The following is a 22,550-nucleotide window of genomic DNA, read 5'->3' as shown; positions in this document are numbered from 1 at the left end:
GGTCTTTATAAATGCAACAACTATAGTGTGACCCACTGCCCAGTATCCAGAGGACTCCAGGACAGAGCTTCTCCACTGTGGCACTGTAACATTTTGGAATGGATTGTTTTCTGTTGTGGGGGTCTGTCCTGTGGATTGTCAGATGCTTAGCAGCATCCTTGGCCTTTATAATTTTATATCAAAAGGGCCTGAGGGTAAACACAAATGGCACACATGTGTGTGGTCTATCCCTTTGAACCTTGAAGGTCTACCTTGCCTTCTACACACTGCTTGCCTGTCCCTTTAACCTCTGCAGAATTCAGGTGACCAACTCGAGAAAACGCATAAGGGAGGCAAGTTGTAGTGACTGGCCAACTCTAATAAGGCAGAACTGCCACTTGGGGGCTAAAAACATCACTAGGATGCTCAAAGAATTACAGGGACAGTCCATAGGACAAAGGACCCTGCTCAAAGGTTCCCACTGGTCCAATCTCCCACCTCGATGTGCCTTGCACTCTACAGCCAGCCAGACCACATGCCTCATTCCTCTGTGCTAGGATGAGAAGCACAGGACCCGAGAGCACTTCCTCCCTACAGGTCCTTCAGTCAGTCCACCCCTACCATGTAGCCCACCACAGATGGTGTCATCTATTCCAGCAACTAGACCTGTTATGGACAAATACAGAGTGCTTTCTTAAGAGCTAAACTGGCTGGGTGCTTGTTTGCTTGACTTACCATATTCTTCTGGGACTTGCAGCCCAAAAAGCCCCAGGCTCTTCAATTTCTCCAAAGTTTCATCTGGGATTTTCCCTTCCTGGTCAATTTTTCGGGAGTCCACTGCCAAGAGGAAAATCTTGATTAAACAAATATAAGCTATGTTTCTACAAATATAAGTAAACAGGACAGTGTTTATATATTAATCATATATAATCCCAGAGTAGAAACTTTTTCAAAACTAGAAATTCTGTAGTCATGGTCATTAGGCCTGTGTTCAATTTTATGTAATGAGCCCAGGAAAATTTTTATTTTTATATATTTATTTAGAGACAAGGTCTCACTCTGATATCCAGGCTGGAGTGCAGTGGCACAATCATAGCTCACGTAACCTTAATCTCCCAGGCTCAAGTGCGCCTCCTGCCTCAGCTTCATGAGAAGCTGGGACTACAGGTATATACCACCACACCCAGCTAATTTTTTTTTTTTTTTTTTTTTTTTCCAGTAGAGACGAGGTCTTGCTATGTTACCCAGGCTGGTCTTGAACTCCTGAACGCAAGCAATCTTCCCACCACAGCCTCGCAAAGTACTGGGATCATAGGTGTGAGCCACCACGCCTGGCCAGAATAAAATTGTTAAAAGCTGCCAGAGCTAGGTGGTGTTCTATTTCTTGATCTGGGTGCTAGTCACAGGGGTGCTTTTGCTGTGTAAAACAGCAGCAAATTATATACATTCATGGGATGTAAATTTTTCTATAGGCATGTTAAACTTCATGTTTTTCCTCCTCCTTATATTCCTCATACTTTTTTTGGCCAGTATTTTCTAGGAAATGAGAGAATAAATATGCAAGTCTCAGAATTGTACTAAAATGTTCAGCTAGATAGCCACCTCATGGCAGTATCTGGGCCAAGGTTTACTTCACTGCCAGAGGCCATACTGCTTTCAGCACAATCCACAAGTTCTGAGATAGTTTAGCCTGTTTAACACCAATTCATTCATTCATTCAACATTCACATTCAGCCTGTAGTCTCAGCTACTTGGGAGGCTCAGGTGGAAGGATCACTTGACCTGGGAGGTTGAGTAAGCTGTGATGGCACCACTGCACTCCAGCCTGAGCGACAGAGTGAGATCTCATCTCTAAAATAAAAATTCACATTCACTACAGCAAAACTGAACAATCAATAGCATAGCATTAGACCTATAATTGCACACTTTTGTATGCATCAAATTAATTAAAGTGTACTTCTGAATTGCTAATTAAACTTCATCAGTATTATAAATTGTTAAAAACACCATAACCTACACTTAAGAATTTTTGTATACATGGGTCACTAAGAGAACTACAGATTCCCAAAAGTGCAGGCCAAACCCTTCATTTTTTATCCTTTAACAACTTTATTGACATACATAATTGGCGAAGAATAACCTGCACATATTTATAATATAAAATTTGTTGAGTTCTGACATACTTGTCAGTGAAAACATGACAATCGAGATAAAAACATTTCCTTTTTCACCAGAAGTCTCTATGCCCCTTTGTGATCGATCCATCTGTCCACCATCCCCAGGCAACCACAAATCTTTGTCTGTAGATCAGTTTGCATCTTCAAGTTTTATATAAATGAATCCATATGGCACCTATTTTCCCGGGCTTCTTTAACTCAGGTCATGATTTACAGATTCACCCGTGTTGTTGCGTGTATAAATACTTGATTACTTTTTGTTGTTCAGTATTCACTGTATGGGTGTACAACTGTTTATCCAAATTCAATAAACAGTATAAACACACAGAGCCAAGAAGTTCAAACAACTCCAAGCAAAATAAATGTGCAAAAAACTACATAAATAAATGTGATAATCAATTTTCCTAAAAACCACTGAAAAGCAGCCAGAGATGAAAGAAACACTATGTACAAAGGAACAAAGAATGGAAGCAGACATCTCTTCTGAAGCAATATGAAGTCAGGAAGAGAGCAGAGCAACACAATTAATGGCCTGAAAGGTAAATCCTGTCAACACAGAAACCTGTTCTGATGAAACAGACTTTTCTTTTTCTTTTTCTTTTCGAGATGGAGTCTCGCTCTGTCACCCAAGCTGGAGTACGGTGATGTGATCTCAGCTCACTGCAACCTCTGCCTGCCGGGTTCAAGTGGTTCTCCTGCCTCAGCCTCCCAAGTAGCTGGGATTACAGGTGCACACCACCATATCTGACTAATTTTTGTATTTTTGGTAGAGACGGGGTTTCACCCTGTTGGCCAGACTGGTCTCGAACTCCTGACCTCAGGTGATCCGACAGCCTCGGCTTCCCTAAATGCTGGCATTATGGGCATGAGCCACCATGCCTGGCTGAAACTTTTCTAGACATACAAAAGTGAGAATATGCATCCCCTGCAGAGCTGCACATCATGAAAAGTGAAAGGAAGTCCTTCCCACAGAAGAGCAATGGTAGCAAAAGGGAATCTGACTCTACATGAGAGAATGAAGAGCCCTGGAATCAGTAACTACATGGGTAACCACAAGATCCTTTTTTCCTATTTTAAAAATTGCTGGCCGGGCACGGTGGCTCAAGCCTATAATCCCAGCACTTTAGGCCGAGGCGGGTGGATCACGAGGTCAGGAGTTCGAGACCAGCCTGGCCAATATAGTGAAACCCTGTCTCTACTAAAAAAATATAAAAATTAGCCGGGCATAGTGATGCGCACCTATAGTCCCAGCTACTCAGGAGGCTGAGACAGGAGAATCGCTTGAACCTGGGAGGCAGAGGTTGTAGTGGGCCAAGATAGCGCCACTGCACTTCAGCCTCGGTGACAGAGTGAGACTTCGTCTCAAAAAAAAAAAAAAAAAAAATTGCTCTAAAAGATAAACCAACCATTTAAGAATTGTAGGCCTTTTTGCAGACATTGAAAATTGTAAAATTGATAAAGAAATGCAAATTAACTTGGAATGAATCATAGTTCTAAACCTGAATTAAAACTATACAGTTTCTTTTGAGATGGAGTCTTGCTCTGTCGCCCAGGCTGGAAGGCAGTGGTGCGATCTTGGCTCACTGCAAGCTCCGCCTCCCGGGTTCACGCCATTCTCCTGCCTCAGCCTCCCGAGTAGCTGGGACTACAGGCACCTGCCATCACGCCCGGCTAATTTTTTGTATTTTTAGTAGAGACGGGGTTTCACCATGTTAGCCAGGATGGTGTCGATCACCTGACCTCGTGATCCGCCCATCTCGGCCGCCCAAAGTGCTGGGATTACAGGCATGAGCCACTGCGCCCGGCCAAAACTATAAAGTTTCTAAAATAAAATACAGGCCAGGCTGGGCGAGGTGGCTCTCACCTGTAATCCGAGCACTATGGGAGGCTGAGTCGGGCAGATCACCCGAGGTCAGGAGTTCGAGATTGGCCTGGCCAACATGGTGAAGCCCCTTCTCTACTCAAAATACCAAAAATTAGCCAGATGTGGTGGCACGCACCTATAATCTCAGCTACTCGGGAGGCTGAGGCAGAATCGCTTGAACCTGGGAGATTGAGGTTGCAGTGAGTCGAGATGGCATCTCAAAAAAAAAGGAAATACAGGCCAGGCGCAGTGGTTCATACCTGTAATCCCAACACTTTAAGAGGCTGAGGTAGGAAGATCACCTGAGCCCAGGAGTCTGAGACCAGCCTGAATAACATAGTGAGAACCCATTTCTACAAAAAACTTTAAGAATTATTAGCTGGGCATGGTAGCGTGTGCCTGTAGTCTTAGCTATGCGGGAGGCTGAGGCAGAGGATGGCTTGAGCCCAGAAGTTCGAGGGTTGCAGTGAGCTATGATCACACCACTGCACTCCAGCCCAGGCAACAAAGAAAGACCCTGCCTCTTAAAAAAAGAAAAAGAGGAAAAAAGGAATGTTTATGGCAACTTTTTTGGTGATAGCTAAAATCTGGATACATACCCTATGTTGACGTACTTGAATGGATAAACAAATCTTGGTATATCCATAGAAAGAAATATGACTCAGCATTAAAAAGGAAGCACTACCAATACATGCACCATGGATGAAATTCAAAATTATGCAGAAAGAAGCCAGACAAAATCACACATAATATAATTCCAAAAAATACGAACTAATCTATAGTGAGAGAAAACAGATCAGCAGTTGCCTGGAAACAGGGGGGAAATAAAAGAGGCACGAGGAAACTGACGGGTAATGAGTACGTTCACTTCCTCTGTTGCACTGATGGCTCCTGAGGGGTACTCTCTAAATACAGTCATGCGTCAGGTGATTCTCTCCCTGTATGAACATCAGAATGGACTTACACAACCTAGGTGGCAGAGCCTACTACACACCTAGGCTATATGGTATGGCTTATTGCTCCTAGGCTGCAAACCTGTACAGTAGGCCGGGCGTGGTGGCTCATGCCTATAATCCCAGCACTTTGGAAGGCTCAGGCGGGAGGATCACTTGAGCCCAGGAGTTGGAAACCAGCCTGGGCAACACAGTGAAACCCCATCTCACTGTTAAATATTTTTTGTTTTTTTTTTTTTAAGGAAAACAAAACAAAACAAAAAAGCTGTACAGCATATTACTGTGCTGAACACTGTAGGCAACTGTAACACAATGGTATTTATGTATATGAACACAGCTAAACATAGAAAAGATACAGTAGAAATATGGTATGATGATCTTATGGGATCACCACTGTATATATGGTCTGTCATTGACTTGAATGTCATTATGTGACACATGACAGTGTGTGCAATTTATTGTAAATCAATTATTCCTTAATTAATCCTGAAAAAAAAAAAACCTGACAAACCACATAGGAAAAGTTTAAATAAAAGAACAAGAGACTATGGGAGCTAAAAAAAGATACAAATAGGAAGATAAACACTAGGAAAAAAAGCAGAAATAAGTATTTCTAAATTATAAATTATGTTTATATATAAATAAGCAACTTTTAAAACTAGCAACATATAATTTGTGATCACCAGGTGTGAAATAAGAAACAAACAAAAACCAAGCAATGTAATGACAGCTGACAATTTGGCACTTCTCAAAGAGGTTCTGGGGGACCTGAGCTGCTTCTAGGGGGTCCCACAGGATAAAAACTAGTTTTTATTTTTTTTTAGATGGAGTCTCACTCTGTCACCCAGGCTGAAGTGCAGTGGCGCCATCCCAGCTCAATACAACCTCCACCTCCCAGGTTCCAGTGATTCTCCTGCCTCGGCCTCCCCAGTAGCTGGGATTACAGGCGGGCACCAACACACCTGGTTAATTTTTATATTTTTAGTAGAGACAGGGTTTCACTATGTTGGCCAGGCTGGTCTCAAACTCCTGACCTCAAGTGATCCACCCACGTCGGCCTCCCAAAGCGCTGGGATTGCAGGCATGAGCCACCATACCTGGCCTAAAACTACTTAAGATGTTACTTGCTTTTAAATTCTAATTCTCCGAAGACTGTACAGTGGGGCGCAGTGTAGTGTATTTAGCGTTTTGGCTCAGAGTCCAATATATAGTCCAAAGTACCATGTTCCCAGAATTTATGTACGGCCTTTACATGAATAAATCTTGATCAAGGATTCAGAAAAAAGTCTTAGGTTTGCATATAAGTCACTCAAAGCAGTAAAACAGGCTACTTGGATTTCCAGCAATATTTGTGCTTTTATCCTTGGCCATTACTTTTGGGGAAGGGTTGTCTGTCCTGGTTGGTTTTCATAGAGGCCAGTTGTGGGAGGATGTGATTTTTCTGTGTCTCCAGATGACAGTGCCTCTATTTCCGTGGCACTGCTGGCTGCCTACAGCTGTCATTCCAGAGGGCCCTTTGTCCACAGTGATTAGCCTCCTCTTTGAATGTACATGAAATAGGTGTATTTTTGTATGTTCTTTTCTCTGCTTTGCCCTTGGATTTAACTTCCTTTTTGAATTCACATCATGGCAGCTGAATGAACACAGTTTTTATTCCAGCATTTGCTATTTATTCCAAGAGACCTTTGTTCCTGTGAGAGGGAGTGGGTTTGGTTTGCAGTGGTTTCTTGCATATATATATATATATATATATATATATTTATATATATATATATATATATATTTTTTTTTTTTTTTTTTGAGACAGGGTCTCACTCCTGTCGCCCAGGCTGGAGCACAATGGCATGAACACAGCTGACTACAGCCTTGACTTCCCAGGCTTGAGTACCTTCTCCCACCTCAGACTCCCAAGTAGCTGGGACTATGGGCGCGCACCACCATGCCCGGCTAATATTTTGCATTTTTAGTAGAGACAGGGTTTCGCTCCATTGCCTAGGCTGGTCTCAAACTCTGGGACTCAAGCAATCTGCCCCCCTCAGTCTTCCACAGTGCTAAGATTACCAGTGTGAGCCACCGTGCCCAGCCGGTTTCTTATATATTTACATCTCTGCAAATACGAAGATGACAGTGATTGCTGACAGAGCCCTATGTCCTGGAAGTGTGTGTTTCTTGCTTTAAATGCACGTGTCAGGACAGGTGCGGTGGCTGACACCTGTAATCCCAGCACTTTGGATTACAGGCAGATCATTTGAGGTCAGGAGTTCAAGACCAGCCTGGCCAACATGGTGAAACCCCATCTCTACTGAAAATACAAAAATTAGCCAGGCGTGGCGGTGCGTGCCTGTAATTCCAGCTACTCAGGAAGCTGAGGCATGAGAATCACTTCAACTGCAGAGGTTGCAGTGAGCTGAGGTCGTACCACTGCACTCCAGCCTGGGTGACAAAGCAAGAGCAAGACTGTCTCAGAAACAAACAAACAAAAAGCATGTGTGAAGATTATAAAAAAAGACAGTTAAAAAAAAAAAAAAAGACTGCACAGTGGACTTTTCCAGAGGTTACGTGCACAAACAGGTATGAGAATCCAGCTGTCTTCTAATAAGCCAAACATTAAAAGGACTTGCATAACTTTCAACCAATGTCACTCTTTCCATCAATTTTTTTCTTTTTTTTTTTTAACTTACTTTTCTTTTTTTTTTCTTTTTGAGACGGAGTTTCACTCTTATTGCCCATGCTGGAGTGCATTGGCGCGATCTCGGCTCACCGCAACCTCCGCCTCCCAGGTTCCAGCGATTCTCCTGCCTCAGCCTCCTGAGTAGCTGGGATTACAGGCATGCACCACCACGCCCAGCTAATTTTGTATTTTTAGTAGAGATGAGGTTTCTCCATGTTGGTCAGGCTGGTATCGAACTCCCGACCTCAGGTGATCCACCCACCTCAGTCTCCGTAAGTGCTGGGATTACAGGTGTGAGCCACCGCGCCTGGCCTGATTATTTTTCAAAATATTTTTCATTAGCTGGCGCGGTGGCTCACGCCTGTAATCCCAGCACTTGGGGAGGCTGAGGCAGGCAGATCATGAGGTCAGGAGTTCAAGACCAACCTGGCCAACATAGTGAAACCCCATCTCTACTAAAAATACAAAAATTACCCGGGCGTGGTGGTGCATGCCTGCAGTCCCAGATACTTGGGAGGCTGAGGCAGGAGAATCACTTGAACCTGGGAGGTAGAGGTTGCAGTGAGTCGAGATTGCACCACTGCACTCCAGCCTGGGTGACAGAGTGAGACTCTGTCTCGGAAAAACAAAAAACAAAATATTTTTTATTAAAAATATTATGTTAACATGTAATGGATTTATTATTTTTAAACAAATGAACACAGTATATTTTATTTTATTTTTTTTAGACAAAGTCACACTCTGTCACCCAGGCTGGAGTGCAGTGGTGCAATGTTGGCTCACTACAATCTCTGCCTCCTGGGTTCAAGCAATTCGCCTGCTTCAGCCTCCTGAATAGCCGGGATTACAGGCACCCGCCACCACGCCCGGCCAATTTTTGTATTTTTAGTAGAGACAGGGTTTCACCATGTTGGCTACACTGGTCTTGAACTCCAGACCTCAGGTGATCTGCCCCCGTTGGCCTCCCAAAGTGCTGGGATTACAGGCGTGAGCCACTGCACCCAGCCCCACAGTATATTTTAAATTTCTCAGTTTTAATTTCTAAGAGGGGCTAGGCATGGTGGCTCACACCTGTAATCCCAGCCCTTTGGGAGGCCAAGGTGGGAGGATCACTTGAGCCTAGGAGTAGAGACCAGCCTGGGCAATATAGTGAGAACCTGTCTCTATGAAAAATACAAAAAAATTAGCTGGGCATGGGGGTGCGCACCTGTAGTTCCAGCAACTCAGGAGGCTGAAGTTGGGGGGGCTGTTTGAGCCTGGAAGATGGAGGTGGTGGTGAGATGAGATGGTACCACCGCACTCCAGTCTGAGCAACAGAGCTAGGCCCTTTCTCAAAAAAATAAAGTAAAATAAAAATAAAATAACCCCTAAGATGGCAAATATTGATAGATAAAATTCATATAAACAAAAGCTCTCCAGGATCCTACTATTAGGGAAGACCTGCTGTCCATCCACCATCACTGAACTCTCCACCAAGGCCCTGGCTGGAGGACCGGCCAACAGCTCTGAGAGAGGGACCTGAGGTCAAATGCTGCCTCACCATGCAGGTGCCAAACTGTGGCTGGTCCACAAATCACTCTTTGTTTACAATTACCAAAGTACAGAAATTGAAACTCAACCTTTAGAAACACTAAGAGCAACTGTACACTGCCACAACAACCAACACATGCTCCATGGGCTTGTATGGTGTGTGGCCTTGGCTTTTTGCCATCTAATTTTTTTAGTTATTCATTTTTATTATAGCTTATGGAAGTGTTGGCCTGGAACAGTATGGAAATGTTTAAAGTGGTCCTGAACCACAAATACAATGAGAAGCATTTAACTGGATGTTTTTTAATTAAATGGCAATAGGGATGAAACCTAAAGCAAAATATTATGAGTGGAAACCATTTCTCCCTCAAGAAGACTTCTCCTATGTATGTCACTTCTAATATAAATATCAACCAAATAGCCCTTAAAATGGAAATCGGCAATGGTAAAGAAAACCATACATACCCTCTTCAGTGAAGAATTTTTCCACGGGTCCCAAGAACTGATTGATTTCATTAAGTTCATCTTGGCTAACTTCTGGAAATGGGAAAACTTCTTTCTAAAAATAGTAAATATTTTCTAAAAAATTTAATTTTTAGCACACTCCCATCATGGAAATATCAGTTAAAAGGGAAGGAAAAACATGTGCTCCACTCCACCCTGGCCAGCGGGACATGACGTACTGAAGGAACTGGAAAGCAAACCTCACAAGGTTCCTGAGATACAGAAACTATGTGCAGGCTCCACCACCCACATCCATCTCCCTCCCCTGTTCAAATAGGTTCTTCCCGATTTTCATCAGTTTTCCTTCTCAGTACAAGGGATGATAATAGTCCCATGAAACAAGGAGCCCAAGACTAACATTTAGAAGCCTGGGGGTCTGGTCCTTGATTTCAGGCTTACTAATTATGTGGCCTTCACCAAATCCCTTCAGCTCTCTAAACTACCCCTTTCTCACCCATAACATGCAGGTAATATTTACTCAAGGCCCTTGTGAGAATCGTGGAAGATAGTGGATGTGGAAACTCCTTACTGAAATGGACAATTCTACATCAATTATTGTGTGAGCTCAAAGATGCTATGCTGACAAGAGCACATCATGCTTACCAAGTCTCATCGATCCCTACAGCCGCTGTCTCTCCTGCTCACAGACATCTGCTCCCTGTGCTGAGCCCCTCTGGACTTTTGGGCTCTGCTACCCCTTCAATTGCCAGCATGACATGAGCTTTGGATGTGGGCTTCAGGCTGTTGAGCAGTGATGTCCTGAGTCAGAGCTATAAGCCCAAGCATCACCTGTCCTCATGGCGCCTCTCACCAAGTGTTCTAGAGAAGTCTTGGGGAGACCTCAACCTTCTCCTCAGACCTTGTACAGCTAATCAGCCAACAGATTTCTCTACTCTATCAATATGCTCGCACTGCTTTCTCCTCTCTGCGCCCAGGACCACAGGCTTATAGGTGAGTCCCTAACTAAAAGTGACAGCCAACTTAAAGGAATCCCTGCCTCCATCCATTCCAAAACCACCCTGAAAGTGGTATAGAAAAAAAAAAAAGCTTGGAGGCCGGGCACGGTGGCTCACGCCTGTAATCCCAGCACTTTGGGAGGCCGAGGCGGGCGGATCACGAGGTCAGGAGTTTGAGACCAGCCTGACCAACATGGTGAAACCCCGTTTCTACTAAAAATACAAAAATTACACGGGCTTGGTAGCACGCGCCTGTAATCCCAGCTACTCAGGAGGCTGAGGCAGGAGAATTGCTTGAACCCGGGAGGTGGAGGTTGCAGTGAGCCGAGATTGCGCCATTGCACTCCAGCCTAGGTGACAGAGTGAGACTCCATAAAAAAAAAAGAAAAGAAAAAGAAAAAAACAAGCTTAGCTGGTTGCAGTGGCTACTGCCTGTAATCCTAGCCCTTTGGGAAGCTGACGCAGGGGGATTGCTTAAAGCCCAGGAGTTCAAAACCAGCCTGGGCGTGGTTGCACATGCCTGTAGTTCCAGCTACTCAGGAGGCTGAGGTGGGAGGATCCCCTGAGCCTGGGGAGGTTGAGGCTGCAGTGAGCTGTGATTGCACCACTGCACTCCAGGGTGGGCAACAGAGTAAGACACTGTCTCAAGGAAAAAAAAAAAAGACAAAAAAAAAAAAACAAGCTGATGGCTCCATCACTCTGCAGCCTTTTATATCAAAGCTCAGTCTCCTTCACTGAACACAGAGGCTCACTGACACTTGGGTCTTGTGCAATGGGCTGTGTTAGAGATCATTCTGGTACCAGTGGGCAGGCCAGATAAGACAGCCTGGCAACTAATTGGCCTTCAGGTACAACCACAGAAAACCTGCCACACAGGAGAGATTGCAGGGGCGTGGGAGAAAGATCCTGATGTTATCAAATCAGGTCAATGCCTTAGGGGAGGAGAGTTCAATTGCAATAAACAGTTTGTAAATTATCTAAAAAAGTGGAACCTGTTATTCAAAGAAATCTAGTGCAGAAACCAAATATGTAAAACAGACAGAAGCAGGCGGCTCTGACTGAGACTGCTGATAGGGAAAACAGGCACCCAAATCCCACCCACTCAACTTCCCACCCATCCCTGCAGCAGTTCCAGGACACTCCATGAATAGCTTGAGTCCAGCTTAGGGCAGGGTGACAACCACTGGCCTACACAATCTGAGATTCTAAGCATCATGTCCCATGTTTCTGCTCTAATCCCAGTAAGGCTGTGAGAGATGACACTGGCCTGATCCAAAGTAGCAGCAGAAGGGCCTAAAAGTGGTCAGATTCTAAAAACCTAAAAGTAGAGAAAACCAGATCTTCTGTGGAATTAGAAGTGGCCTAGGAGAATAAGAGTACAAGGTGACTCCAGGTGTTCTGTTTGAACAGGTGGAACAACAGAGCCACCATTAACTATGATAAAGAAGGCTGGTGGAAGGAGCAGGATTGGGTGGGAACCAGGAACTCAGTTTGGGATCTATTAATCTCAAATGCCTGTTAGACCTCTTAGTACAGCTTTTGAGTACAAAGGTAGATTAAAAAAAGAATCTTGGCTGGGTGTGGCAGGGCGTGCCTGTAGTCCCAGCTACTGGGGATGCTGAAGTGGGAGGATCTATTGAGCCTAGGAGTTCAAGGTTGCAGTGAGCTATGATGGCACCACTGCACTCCAGCACAGGTGACAGAGAAAGCCCCCAACTCTGAAAAAGCAAAAGGAATCTAGAGTTCAGGGAGAAATCTGAACTAAAGAAAGAAACTTGAGGCATCAGGATATTGATGATATTTAAAGCCAGGCCACTAAATAAGGTCACCCAGCAGATGGCTGTAGATGAAACGAGACCCAGCCTTAGTAAATTCCAACTCGGCTAGTTGGAAACACTGGTCACTGTTTAGCGGTCAAGGAGCTGAATAAGAACCAGCAATGGACACAGAGAAGTATCAGCCAGTGAAGTATTTAGAACATTCAGAGAATGGCGAGAACAGTGATTCAGAAACCAGAGAAGAAAGTGCGTCAACAGGGTGGAAGGATGAACGGTGTCAGATGCCAATGATGGGTCAAGTAGGATGAGGTCTGAGAACAGATCACACAATTTGATAAGAGAGGTCACTACTGACTTCCATGGCCATTAGGGACAAATGCCTGAATGGTAGGTAAGGGCTCAAGATCCAGAAGAGAGAACAGTTAATGATGCAGAGAAAGGAAAGAATTACCCTTGAGTAGGTGAGAAGGCCTGGGGTCTAATGAGAGGTTGGTTTTGCCAGGAGCAGACAGTTCACAGTAACAGAATGCAGATAATACCGGCACATATGCAGGGGGAGGGGGTAACTGCGCCTGTGAAGTTCTCTGACTGCATGGATTTTCCCAGTGGAATGGGAAGCAAAGCTGACAGCTGAGAGTAAAGGCAGGGCAGGGCAGGTAGTGCCAGAAGTTTAAAGATGGAAACAGATCTGAAAGATCTGTGTTCCTTCTTCACCATGCTGCTGGATAGCAGGAAGTCCCAGGATAGAGCACCACACTGCCCCAGGTGCTGGGTAAAAGGTTTTCCAATATGTTCAAGACATAGCTCCGCACTTTCTAGCTGGGCAAACTGCTTTTAGTCTGAGTCTTAGTTTCTTCATCTGTAAAGTTGCTTGCTATAAAGGTATCAGCCTGACAACCTCAGAGGAATGTTCCAAAGAGAAGCCAGGGAATAACTTCTGTGATACAGGATCAGCCAACATTCAGCCAAGTTCAAAGCAGGGCACCTCGAGGAAATAGCAAGTATACTGTTGGTTTCCTTAGAAGATAAAATGAAATACAAAGGAAAGAGCAAGAAATGTGTTTATTCCTATTTTGTAGATGAATGCACTGAGGCACAGGGAGGTGCAGCCGTCAGCTCCAAGGTCACAAGACTAGTAAGTGTTGAAGCCAGCTCTCTCTTCTGCTGCACAGTACTCTACAGTTTAAGAAGACTCTCCATGCACTGTTTATCTCACTGGGGCTCTACAACACATCTGTGAAGGAGACACAACACTATCTCCATTTTAAGGCTGAAAGAACTGAGTCTTGGCCAGGCGCGGTGGCTCACGCCTGTAATCCCAGCACTGTGGAAGGCCGAGGTGGGCGGATCACCTGAGGTCAGTTCTAGACCAGCTTGGCCAACATGGTGAAACCCCGTCTCTGCTAAAAATACCAAAAAAAAAAAAAAAAAAAAAAGCCGGGCAGGCGCCTGTAATCCCAGCTACTCCGGAGGCTGAGGCAGGAGAATCGCTTGAACCCAGGAGGGAGGCTGCAGTGAGCAGTCCAGCCTGGGCGACAAGAGCGCGACTCTGTCTCAAAAAAAAAACAACTGAGTTTCAAAGTCAACGAGCCAAGACCAAACCCAAGTCTTCCAACTCTAAGAAGACAATGAGTGTTTTATAACCAAACTGTTACTATTGGCTGGGTTGTGCCACCCTTGGGAAGCATCTTGGAGCCAGATTTCTGAGGAACCTCAATGGCAGGGAGAGGCGCTAGGGCTCAACTGGGGAAGGAAGCCCCAGGGCGCTGGAAGGTGACTGAGGAGGGACATGGTGTAAGCTGTTTAGGAATCAGAGAGGAAGACCCACACATTTCCAGACCAGACCAGCTGAGATGAAGGCTGCTTTGTTAATTACCTAGCCTAGAGTTTTCCGAATTCCCCTGACAAAATTTAGCTGGAACACGTCACCACCACATTTCCAAGGGTCCCCCGTCTTGGAAATGTCTCACCCTTTCTCTGGGAAGGTTTTCCTGGAACTCAGGAATCCGGAGTGTTAACACGCCTCGGCCGCAGGGTGTATCTCTCTGGCAGGTTTGGGGAATCTCACAAAGTTCAACACCAGTCTTGCAGCTGAGGGTGAAAAGCGGGAGCCAGACAGCAAGGGTTCGCCCAGGGCTCGCGTTACCTTCTTGATTTTGCCTAGGAAAAGCTCTTTGGCGAAAGCTCGTACAGGCGGGCTGGTGCGCAGTAGCCGCCGGTTCGCGGTAGAGACCACCAGACCCCGGCAGGCACGAGCCGCAGCCGTGGTGCGCAGGAAGAGCCCGCAGCCGCTCATGCTGCCCGATGTTCCCCAGCCTCAGCCTCAGTCTCCCCCTCTTGCTTAGCGCCGCAGGGACACACACACGTCTGATGACGTTACTGGCCCGCGACAACGTGCAGTACTCACTGCGCTTGCGCGGTCCCCCGCAGCAGGGGATGGAGAGGCCAGAAGGGCGGGAAGTCTACCACCTGCCGCGCCCAAGGCCTTAGTCACGTGCACCTGGCTGGCCCGCGCCGCCTGATGACGTCACACGCCTACGCTTCCCGCCGGCCCCACTGCGCTTGCGCGGCCAAAGGAGCTGGCCGGAGGAAACTGTAGTCCCGGGGCCGTGGGCATCTCGGCGGGTATAAGCTCTGGCCGTCGTGACGGCGGTGACGGACCTGTTTTTCACATACCAGCGGTTGTTTCCATAAATGCCAGCCATGGGAAATCTCCCTGTGTACAGAAACCTAAAGGCCGGCTCAGCTGCCTCCACTTGTCTCTTTTGTCACTTGTGGCCACGAGGCCGTGGTAAAACTTGAGAAAAGCAAAAGAATGAGGGAAATGCGCTGTATTGGGGTCTCTGCAGGGGCACGGTAAGGGTAAGGGTCCATTTTTAACTGGATGGTGGATTCCTGAGATACTGTTTTGTTCCTAGTTGACATGTATGTTACATATATTTTTTGGAAAAGGAAAAGAAAATGGGTGTTCAGTCACAGAGCGGTCTGGATACAACTGAGTCACCTCTGTCCTGGGAAACACTAACTTAAAAGGCAGGCGGAGGAAGAGAAACTACAGAGAGAGCTGAGAAGAGATGGGAACTATTGGATGGGATGGGACAGGCCAGGCTGTAACCGCCCAAGGTTACAGCCCGCTGACTAGACAGCTGATTTATCAAGACGGAAATTGCAATAGAGAGAGAGTAATTCACGCAGAGCCGGGTGTGTTGGAGAGGGAGTTTTATTAGCCAAATCGGTCTCCCCAAAAACGGATCGGAATTTTTAAGGATAATTTGGCGAGTAGAAGCTCGGGAAGTGGGAGGTGCATGATTGGTCGGGTTGGAGATGGACTGATAGGGGGTCGAAGTGAGTTTTTCGTGCTGTCTTCTGTTCCTGAATGGGATTGCAGAACTGGTTGAGCCAGATTACCAGTCTGGGTGGTGGTAGGTTTTACAACAGTGATGTTATTCCCAGGAACCATTTGGGGGACGTTCAGACTCTTGCAACCAAAGGCTGTATGGCCTCTAAACTGTAATTTCTAATCTTATAGCAAATTTGTTAGTCCTCCAAAGGCCAACTGGTCCCAGGCAAGAAGAGGTTGTTTTTTGTTGTTGTTGTTGTTGTTTTCCCGGGAAAGGGCTATTTTTGTTTTGAAGTTAAACTATAAACTCATTCCTTCCCAAGGTTAGTTCAGCCTACGCTCAGGAATGAACAAGGACAGCTTGGAGGTTAGAAGCAAGATGGAGTTGGTTAGGTCAGATCTCTTTCATTGTCTCGGTTATAATTTTGCAGTGGCGGTTTCAAGGCCAGGCCATAGGGGCCCACGTAGGAGGCAGGGCATGCCTGGCACCTCACAGCCCAACAGTGCTCTGAACGTGGCACATGGGCCCTCTACAGATCTTCCTCCAGGAAGAATGCCACTCTGCTTTTTCACCCAGACCGGTAATCTGGCTCAACAAGTTTTGCAATCCCACCTAGGAACAGAAGACAGCAAGAAAAACTCACTTCAACCCCCTATCATTCCATCTCCAACCCAACCAGTCAGCACTCCCCACTTCCCGAGCTCCTACTCGCCAAATTATCCTTAAAAACTCCGATCCCTGTTTTGGGGGAGACTTGCTTGTTCCCCGACTGTAGCATTGACCACAGTGTTGGGAAATGCCTCCAGCTTCCATTGTGTCAACTCCTTGAGAAGAAAAAGAAATCCCTTTCATCTCAGCAAGCTAAGCTCAGCACCAAAAAAGATTACATTGCTAACACAACATCAAGAAAAAAGAGCTCAAAACTCTGCAAGGCGTAGAGTCTAAACTGCAAAATATTTGCAGGCATCTTTTCAGATTATTTTACCTTGTCTAAGGTCTCTCACCTGGTTTCTTCATCAGTGGTTGATATTTACTTGCTTAGCATTCAGCTTCACAAGAAGGTATTTGGAAACAACTGCCTTTGTAAATTATCCCCATAGGTAAAACAAAGAAAAATATACATATGTTGCAAAAACTGTTTCAATTTTGAGCTGCTGTACTTTTTTGCCAAACAAATGTAGTCAAATCAGTCAAGTACTCTGTTAATGTGTCAAATGTTTAGTGTACACAGGTCTCCCTAAATCAACCAAATGAGAAATCCAGTGGCACAGAATTTTACAAAACAAAAATTAGAAAAATGTTAAGGCATAGTTTCTAATTGCTCCAATAGAGTATAGCAGAAGAGTTTTGCTGTTTCACTACTATACTAGTTTCTAAATTCAGTTTCCTCATCTGTAAATATGAGTATGATACCCTTTATCTCACAGGACTTTTAAGAGGTTTAAGTAAAATAATCCACATGAAAGCACTTAGCACAGCAAGTGATAAAAATGACAATAGTTACACTTTGATCCTTCCATCTTATATTTAAGTATTAGCCTCTGAGAAATATGATGTTGTTTTAAACAGTTTCCCCTGTTCAGTGTACTAAAAGAAAAACTTCAGCTGAATTAAATTTAAAGGAGCTTAATTGGCCGGGTCGGGTGCAGTGCCTCATACTTGTAATCCCAGCACTTTGGGAGGATGAAGTGGGCAGATCACTTGAGGTCAGGAGTTCAAGACCAGCCTGGCCAACATTGTGAAACCCTGTCTCTACCAAAAATACAAAAATTACTGGGCATGGTGGTGAGTGCCTCTAATCCCAGCCACTCGGGAGGCTGAGGCATGAGAATCACTTGAACCCGGGAGGTGGAGGTTGCAGTGAGCCAAGATTGCACCCCTGCACTCCATCCTGGACGACAGAGCAAGACTCTGTCTCAAAAAAAAAAAAAGTTTAATTGAGCAATCGATTCAAATCAGGCAGCTTTCTGAGCCAGAGCAAGCTCAGACACTCCAGCGCAGCCATGTAATGGAAGATTTATGGACAGCAAAGGAAAGTGAGGTACAGAAACAGCTGGATTGGTTACAGCTCTGCCTTGCCTTATTTGAACATGGTTTGAACAGTTGGCTACATTTGATTGGCAAAAACTCTGTGATTGGCACGAGTATAGGCTACGGTCTGTTTATGCCTCCACTTATAGTTCACAATGTGCAGAAAACCTATAAGCCGAACTTAAAATATATAAGGAAGCAGCTTTAGGCTAAACTTGATTTAACAACTGTTTAAAATATCCTCACGGTAGTTCTGAATGTCTCCTCACATCAATACAACTGATTCACAACATAACTTAACGGAAAGTGAACATTCTTTAGCCATAATATTAGTGTTAGCATAGCAGAATCCTTGACTCTGGGTATGAGGAACATTGAGTAGAAACTACTGCTTGATTCCTTACTATTAAAGCTGAGGCTGAGATTGGACTGATTATTTTACAAGCCAAAGACCACCAAACCACCAAAAGGTAGGAGAAAGGCTTTCCTGCAGATGCTGCTGCAAAGACCTGCCCCTTCCACCTTACACCACCATCCCCGAGGGCCTAGAGGCCTCTGCCTGCAGCTGGGGGAAGAGGAGACTGCGAAGAACGATCCCATCTTTTAAAAACCAGACAGAAATCACGGATTCCTTCCACTTACATTCCCTTGGGAAGAACTTAATTTGGGAGCAGGGGCTAGGAAAGGGAGTGCCTGGGCAGAAACATGGTTTTGTCAAGCGTTCTTATCAGGACAATTTGGGAAAACCCAGGTGAGTGATTACTGAGTGACCCTCGACTCTGGTGTTTTGACACCAAAATGTGCAAGGCTTCCTCTCTGATTCTTAAACATCTCAGGCCATGCCGCTCCCATGTCACCCTCTAGTGGCCTGTGGGCTTCCTTGCCAGCTGAGCCCTAGCCCTACCCCCGCCTTTGAGGTTCCGCAGAAATCTAGCTGCAGGTTGACTTCCACAGGTCGCACAACCCAGCCAATGGTAACAGCTAGGTTATTAAACACACCATCCTCTTAGAGGTGAAAGGCTTAGCCTTGGGTTCAATTCATTCAGCTTTAAAATGGAGCTAGTGATTTGTCTCACGTGAAGATGTTGTAGAGCCCAGTGAGATATGTAGTGCATGGAGATTGGAAGGTACTGTGCAGCAGAGGACATGGACAGTGCAGGCTCAAGAAGATCTTGTGACCTGGAGCAAGTCACTTTTCCTCCCTGTTCCTCAGTGTGCTCATCTACAAAATAGGAGTAAACACAGTAGCATTTCCCCCTTCCTAGGGGTGCCTTGTTTTCAGCTTGGCTGAATGTTGGCTGATCCTGTATCACAGAAGTTATTCCCTGGCTTCTCTTTGGAACATTCCTCTGAGGTTGTCAGGCTGATACCTTTATAGCAAGCAACTTTACAGATGCAGAAGCTAAGACTCAGACTAAAAGCAGCTTGCCCTGCTAGGAAATGCAGAGCTATGTCTTTAACATATGGGAAACCCTTTTACCCAGGACCTGGGGCAGTGTGGTGCTCTATCCTGGGACCTCCTGCCTCCCAGCAGCATGGCGAAGAAAGAACACAAATCTTTCAGATCTGTTTCCATCTTTAAACCTCTGGCACCACCTGTCCTGCCCTGCCCTTTCTCTCAGCTGTCAGCTTTGCTTCCCATTCCACTGGGAAAATCCATGCAGTCAGATGAGAACTTCACAGGCACAGTTACCCCTTCCCCCTGCATATGTGCCCACATTATCTACATTCTGTTACTATGAACTGTCTGCTCCTGGCAAAACCAACCTCTCATTAGACCCCAGACCTTCTCACTTACTGAAGGGTAATTTCCTTTCTCTGCATCATTAACTGTTCTCTCTAATGGATCTTGAGCCCTTACCATTCAGGCGTTTGTCCCTAATGGCCATGGAAGTCAGTAGTGACCTCTCTGTTGTCAAATCATGTGATCTGTTCTCAGACCTCATCCTACTTGGCCCATCTTTGGCATCTGACACCGTTCATCCTTCCACCCTGTTGACACACTTTGTTCTCTGGTTTCTGAATCACAGTTCTCACTATACTCTGAATGTTCTAAATACTTCACTGGCTGATACTTCTGTGTCCATTGCTGGTTCCTTCTTGGCTCCTCAACTGCTAAACACTGGCCATGTTTTTCACTAGCACAGTTGGAGTTGTCTATGGCTCAGAATGTGGACATTTCTTTTCCTCTACAACCATCCCGTGGATGACCTAATTTAGTGTCCTGACTTCTTTAACTACCATCAATATCCTGATGGCTCACATTTCTCTTGCAGCGCAGATTTTCCCCTCAACTCTAGTTTTTATATCTGTCTTTGTACTCAAAAGCTCCATATAGAGATCTAATAGGCATCTAAAAGTGGCATATGCAAATCTGAGTTCCCCATCCCACCCAGTCCTGTTTTCCCACAAGTGTTCTTTATCTAGTTAATGGTGACTCTTATTCCACTTGTTCAGACCAAACATATGCGGTCACTTGTGTCCCCTCTTATTCTCCTAGTCAACATCCAATTGAGCAGCAAGTCCAGTGCTCTCTGCCTTCAAGTTAGTTATATTGAGAATGACCACTTTTAGGCCCCTCCTCTGATACTACATTGGGTCAAGCCAGCGTCATCTCTCAGCATTACTGGGACTTGGGTTAATTAGGTAAGATGAAACATGAAGGATTAGAAATAAAGGCTGAATACAGACTTAAAACCAGGAATCCAGACTAAACACTCAAACATGGAGTCCATCGTGGCCCCAGGGCCTTTGCGCTTGGCATTCTCTCCATCTGGAACACTCTGCGCATTGCGTTAGTTGTTCTCTAAATGCCTTCAGGCATTCTCAGAAACGTCCTGACTTTGTCTTCCTTCATGGTACATGTCATCACCTGCCTGTGTATTGTTTCCTTATTTTTTTCTCTTTCTTTCCTACTAGGCTGTCAGCCCATCAGAATGGAGATTTCTGCCTGCTTCTCCCCTTGGTGTGCTTTGGTTTCTGGAACAGGCCCAGCATGCAGTGGGGCCTCAGTGAATGTGCATTGAAGGAGTAGATACTGGAGAGCACAAACACCTATCAGGTGGTGAGAAGAATTGCTCTTTTACTATTTATTGACCCCTATTATGTGCTCAGCCATGATCTAGGCTGTAGACAAAAGCAGGAATTTAGAAAAAAAAAACAAAACCAGCTGCTCCTTGTTGCTGGTACTGTGCAGGAGAGACAAACAGAGGATTGCTCGGTGTGGTGGCAGAGGGAAACACCGCAGAGAGCGAAGCAGGGCTCAGGGAAACCAGGACAGCAGAGATGGGGCTGGAGTGGCCTGAGAGAAGGGCAGTGGTGGGAGAGGAGACCTAGGACATCAGGGGTCCCAGGTCCTGCAGGCCTTGGGGCTGCTCTGAGGACTTTTACTCTGGGTGAGGTGGGAGGCCCAGAAGGATGCTGAGCTGAGGGGGACAGGCCCCGAATGTCATGAAGGGAATGAAGTGGGAACGGCTAGCGACATGTGCACAGGGGAGGCTCTCACTGTAGATGGCATAGGCAGAAAAGGCTTCTCTGAGGAGGTGACACTGTACTGAGCCCTGGCCTTGGCCAAGTTTCTAGCTTCTGTGAACTTGGAGCTTTAACACCTGCCCTCTACGTATACGCGGGACGTCATGTTCTGAACAACCTCATGATATGCCAAGTCACCTTGCCTTGGCCCCTTATCTCCCACGTCACCTTCTTCCCCAGAGCAATCTTCCTCTGAAGGATACACTTTTCTTTTTTATTTTTCTTTTTCAAGAGAGAGACAGGGTCTCCTGTCATTCAGGCTGGAGTGCAGTGGCGTGATCAGAGCTTACTGCAGCCTCGAATCCTGGGCTTAAGTGATCTTCCTGCCTCAGCCTCCCAAGTAGCTGGGACTACAGGTGTGTGCTACCCTGCCTGGCTAATTTTTTCATTTTCAAGTTTTTGTTGAGGTGGGATCTCACTATGTTGCCCAGGCTGGTCTTGAGCTCCTGGCCTCCCAAAGTGATGGGATCACAGTTGTGCGCCACTGTACCCAACCCACTTTTCAAATACAAACCAACCAATCCAGTGTCCGCACCCCAGACACTTCCCCTGTGGGCTGTCACACTGGGACCATTATCCTACTGCCCTAATCACCTCAGTGACAGGAACCAGACCCCTATGGACTGGAATGATTGGAACTGCCCTCTCCTAAGCTTGCTCATTGCCCCTCACTCTTCTCCCTGTAGGCAGCACAGGAAAGGTGCTTGCTCAGAGTACCCCTCCCTCTGCCTCCTGACCAACCCTGCTGCTTCCTGTGTGGCCCTGCCTTCCTTCTGGGAACTGTGACTATCTTCAGTTTTACTCATATGATCTGCAGGCCTTATTATACCTCAAACTTTTTATTAATACACAAGAAATAGAGTGGCCTGGAATGACAAGACACTTTGGACACAAGATAAACAAATGAGAACATATGAACTATGCACCATTTTCCAATATTCTGAAGAAGTGTAATAGTTTGATACATGAGTTTTTTTCAGGTGATGGGAAGCACTGTGGCTGTTGGTGGGATCTGCTGAAGGCGGGGACTTCACTGTGATGATGGAGCTCTCTGCCTCAGGTTTCCTGCAGCCCAGCATTTTTGTATGAGGCCATGGTGTTGTGAATTTTTTGTTCCAAAGATTCCTGGATGTGGTCTGCGTGAATTCCATGGACATCATGAGCTCTTTCCTTCTGTGATCCTGGTGGTCATTTATTATTTTTTAACCTTCCCGAAAAGATGCAGCGTGAACCTC

At 45.7% G+C, this 22,550-nt stretch overlaps 1 protein-coding gene across 4 annotated transcripts in view; it reads right to left on the bottom strand.

Annotated features, from left to right (window-relative positions):
• ACAD9 (acyl-CoA dehydrogenase family member 9) overlaps nucleotides 1–14,914 on the bottom strand; it is a 33,668-nt gene extending 18,754 nt beyond the window's left edge. The window contains exons 1-3 of one of the 4 annotated variants that reach the window (XR_010155334.1): nucleotides 14,559–14,817; nucleotides 9,640–9,733; nucleotides 715–816 (exon numbers count right to left, since the gene is read on the bottom strand). Coding sequence is in view for 1 of the 4 variants with exons in the window: in XM_001140269.6 (XP_001140269.1) it covers nucleotides 715–816; nucleotides 9,640–9,733; nucleotides 14,559–14,708 (346 nt within the window). In the remaining 3 variants the exon portion in view is untranslated. Of the gene's footprint in view, nucleotides 1–714; nucleotides 817–9,639; nucleotides 9,734–14,382 lie in introns of all 4 variants that reach the window. The other 3 variants (XM_001140269.6, XM_516734.7, XM_016941863.4) reach the window with 3 other exon arrangements.
• Between the last annotated feature and the right edge of the window lie 7,636 nt (nucleotides 14,915–22,550).

This window comes from Pan troglodytes, chromosome 2 (genome assembly GCF_028858775.2).
Source record: "Pan troglodytes isolate AG18354 chromosome 2, NHGRI_mPanTro3-v2.0_pri, whole genome shotgun sequence".
Classification (NCBI taxonomy): domain Eukaryota; kingdom Metazoa; phylum Chordata; class Mammalia; order Primates; family Hominidae; genus Pan; species Pan troglodytes.
This window is presented reverse-complemented; position numbering and strand designations above follow the sequence as displayed.